The sequence below is a fragment of the Apodemus sylvaticus genome, chromosome 1, assembly GCF_947179515.1.
Source record: "Apodemus sylvaticus chromosome 1, mApoSyl1.1, whole genome shotgun sequence".
NCBI classification, from domain to species: Eukaryota; Metazoa; Chordata; class Mammalia; order Rodentia; family Muridae; genus Apodemus; species Apodemus sylvaticus.
In genome coordinates, this window is record NC_067472.1 from 198625408 (window position 1) to 198627461 (window position 2054).

General features: G+C 40.5%; 1 protein-coding gene across 1 annotated transcript; it reads right to left on the reverse strand.

Annotated features, from left to right (window-relative positions):
- Nucleotides 1–755: 755 nt before the first annotated feature.
- LOC127670403 (vomeronasal type-1 receptor 4-like) lies at nt 756–1706 on the reverse strand. The gene has a single exon (XM_052164805.1). It carries the CDS (start codon nt 1704–1706, stop codon nt 756–758), a length of 951 nt encoding a protein of 316 aa, XP_052020765.1.
- Nucleotides 1707–2054: the final 348 nt, after the last annotated feature.

Sequence of the window (2054 nt, forward strand, 5' to 3'; positions counted from 1 at the left end):
TAAAAATTCAGGAAACAGCAGGTGTTGGAGAGGGTGTGGAGAAAGAGGAACACTCCTCCACTGCTGGTGGGGTTGCAAATTGGTACAACCACTCTGGAAAGCAGTCTGGCGGTTCCTCCGAAAACTGGGCACCTCACTTCCAGAAGATCCTGCTATACCACTCCTGGGCATATACCCAGAGGACTCCCCACCATGTAATAAGGATACATGCTCTACTATGTTCATAGCAGCCCTATTTATAATTGCCAGATGCTGGAAAGAACCCAGGTATCCCTCAACAGAAGAGTGGATGCAAAAAATGTGGTATATCTACACAATGGAGTACTATTCAGCCATTAGAAACAATGAATTCATGAAATTCTTAGGCAAATGGATGGAGCTAGAGAACATCATACTAAGTGAGGTAACCCAGACTCAAAAGGTGAATCATGGTATGCACTCACTAATAAGTGGTTATTAACCTAGAAAACTGGAATACCCAAAACATAATCTACACATCAAATGAGGTACAAGAAGAAAGGAGGAGTGGCCCCTGGTTCTGGAAAGACTCAGTGAAACAGTATTCGGCAAAACCAGAACGGGGAAGTGGGAAGGGGTGGGTGGGAGGACAGGGGAAGAGAAGGGGGCTTATGGGACTTTCGGGGAGTGGGGGGGCTAGAAAAGGGGAAATCATTTGAAATGTAAATAAATTATATCGAATAAAAAAATTAAAAAAAGAAAGATATATTTGTTAAAAAGAATATCTGGACATCATATCAGGCACCAACTGCTTTTTGAAAATAGGTAATTTTCAGTATTGGTAGGAAAGAAATACACTGTGAAAGAATTTTATTAGTGTTCATCAGTAGAAATGGACAGAGTGTAGGGTAAAATAATGCCACGATTGCGATCATTGCCCCCAAACTTAGCATTCTTTCATGTGTATAAAACTTATCATAAAGAGTGGCAAAGTTGTTCAACAAATCAAAGAACACAAAGCTGTTTACAAGGAACAGGATTGTATGAAGAGCTTTGCGTTCAGGAGACTTGCAGAAGAGGCTTGAGTTGCTGAGATGCTGGGCTCTCTTGCGGTACTTGTAGAGGAGGGTCACCATGTAGAGGTTGGTCCATACCATGATGGCCAGAAAGAACAGGTCACTTGTTATGAAAATACTCAGAAATAATCTTGGGTTTGGGTACTTTGGTGGAAGACTTACACAGTAAACATGAGAATAACCATAATCAATATCAGTGTAATTAGTTTTTGCCATCATGGTCTTAATGAGGTGCATGTATATGACTATGTTGACAAGCCAGGAAAACAGGAAGGAGCAAAAAGTCCACTTACAGAGTCTAGGATTAAGCCATGCCCACTTAGAATTACTGGGAGTGATGGTCATGGCTTGTAATGTGCTTAGGATAGAAGTGGTAGAGATGGACATAGACCTGGTGACTCTGTAGACATACTCAACTGCCTTACAGCCAGCATCATCCAGAAAATTGGGCACTCCAAAGGATGACGTGATATATGGTATAATAGAGAATATGATTGTCAATATATTGACTATCATCAGGTGCATGAAAATGGGATCAATGGGTCTGTTAAAGCAAGCTTTGACCAAGAATTTGTACACATACAGCATGAAGAGCAATGAGTTCCCTATGACACCCACACAGAACTCAGATAAGAAGAAAACCCCTAAGAGGATGTTGCTTGGAAACAACATCCCAGTCAGGCCTTCAGAGAAAATGAATCAGATTGATGTATAAAGCTAGTTACATACTGAGGTTTGTGGGAAAATATACTAACAGACACATCAGGAGGAGAGAAGTTTAGAAAAATGTCCAACTCCCTAGTATTTCAGGTCCAGATGCTATACTTCTGGGAACTGCATTTCAGGGAGTCTCGAGAGCCTCAAAAGATAGAAAGTATTGAAGCAGGTGGGCTCAAAGCAAAAATCTTCTGAGTGCTATTATATTAAGAAGCAGCATGTTAATGACCTGGAAGGCAAACTTGCATGTTTTAAAGAGCTTTTATTCACTAGTCACAGCATATAATTTTTTAAAGAATTATT

Coding starts and splice junctions, on each gene's coding strand:
- LOC127670403 (XM_052164805.1), bottom strand. CDS start 1,706: ATGTTGTTTCCAAGCAACATCCTCTTAGGGGTTTTCTTCTTATCTGAG.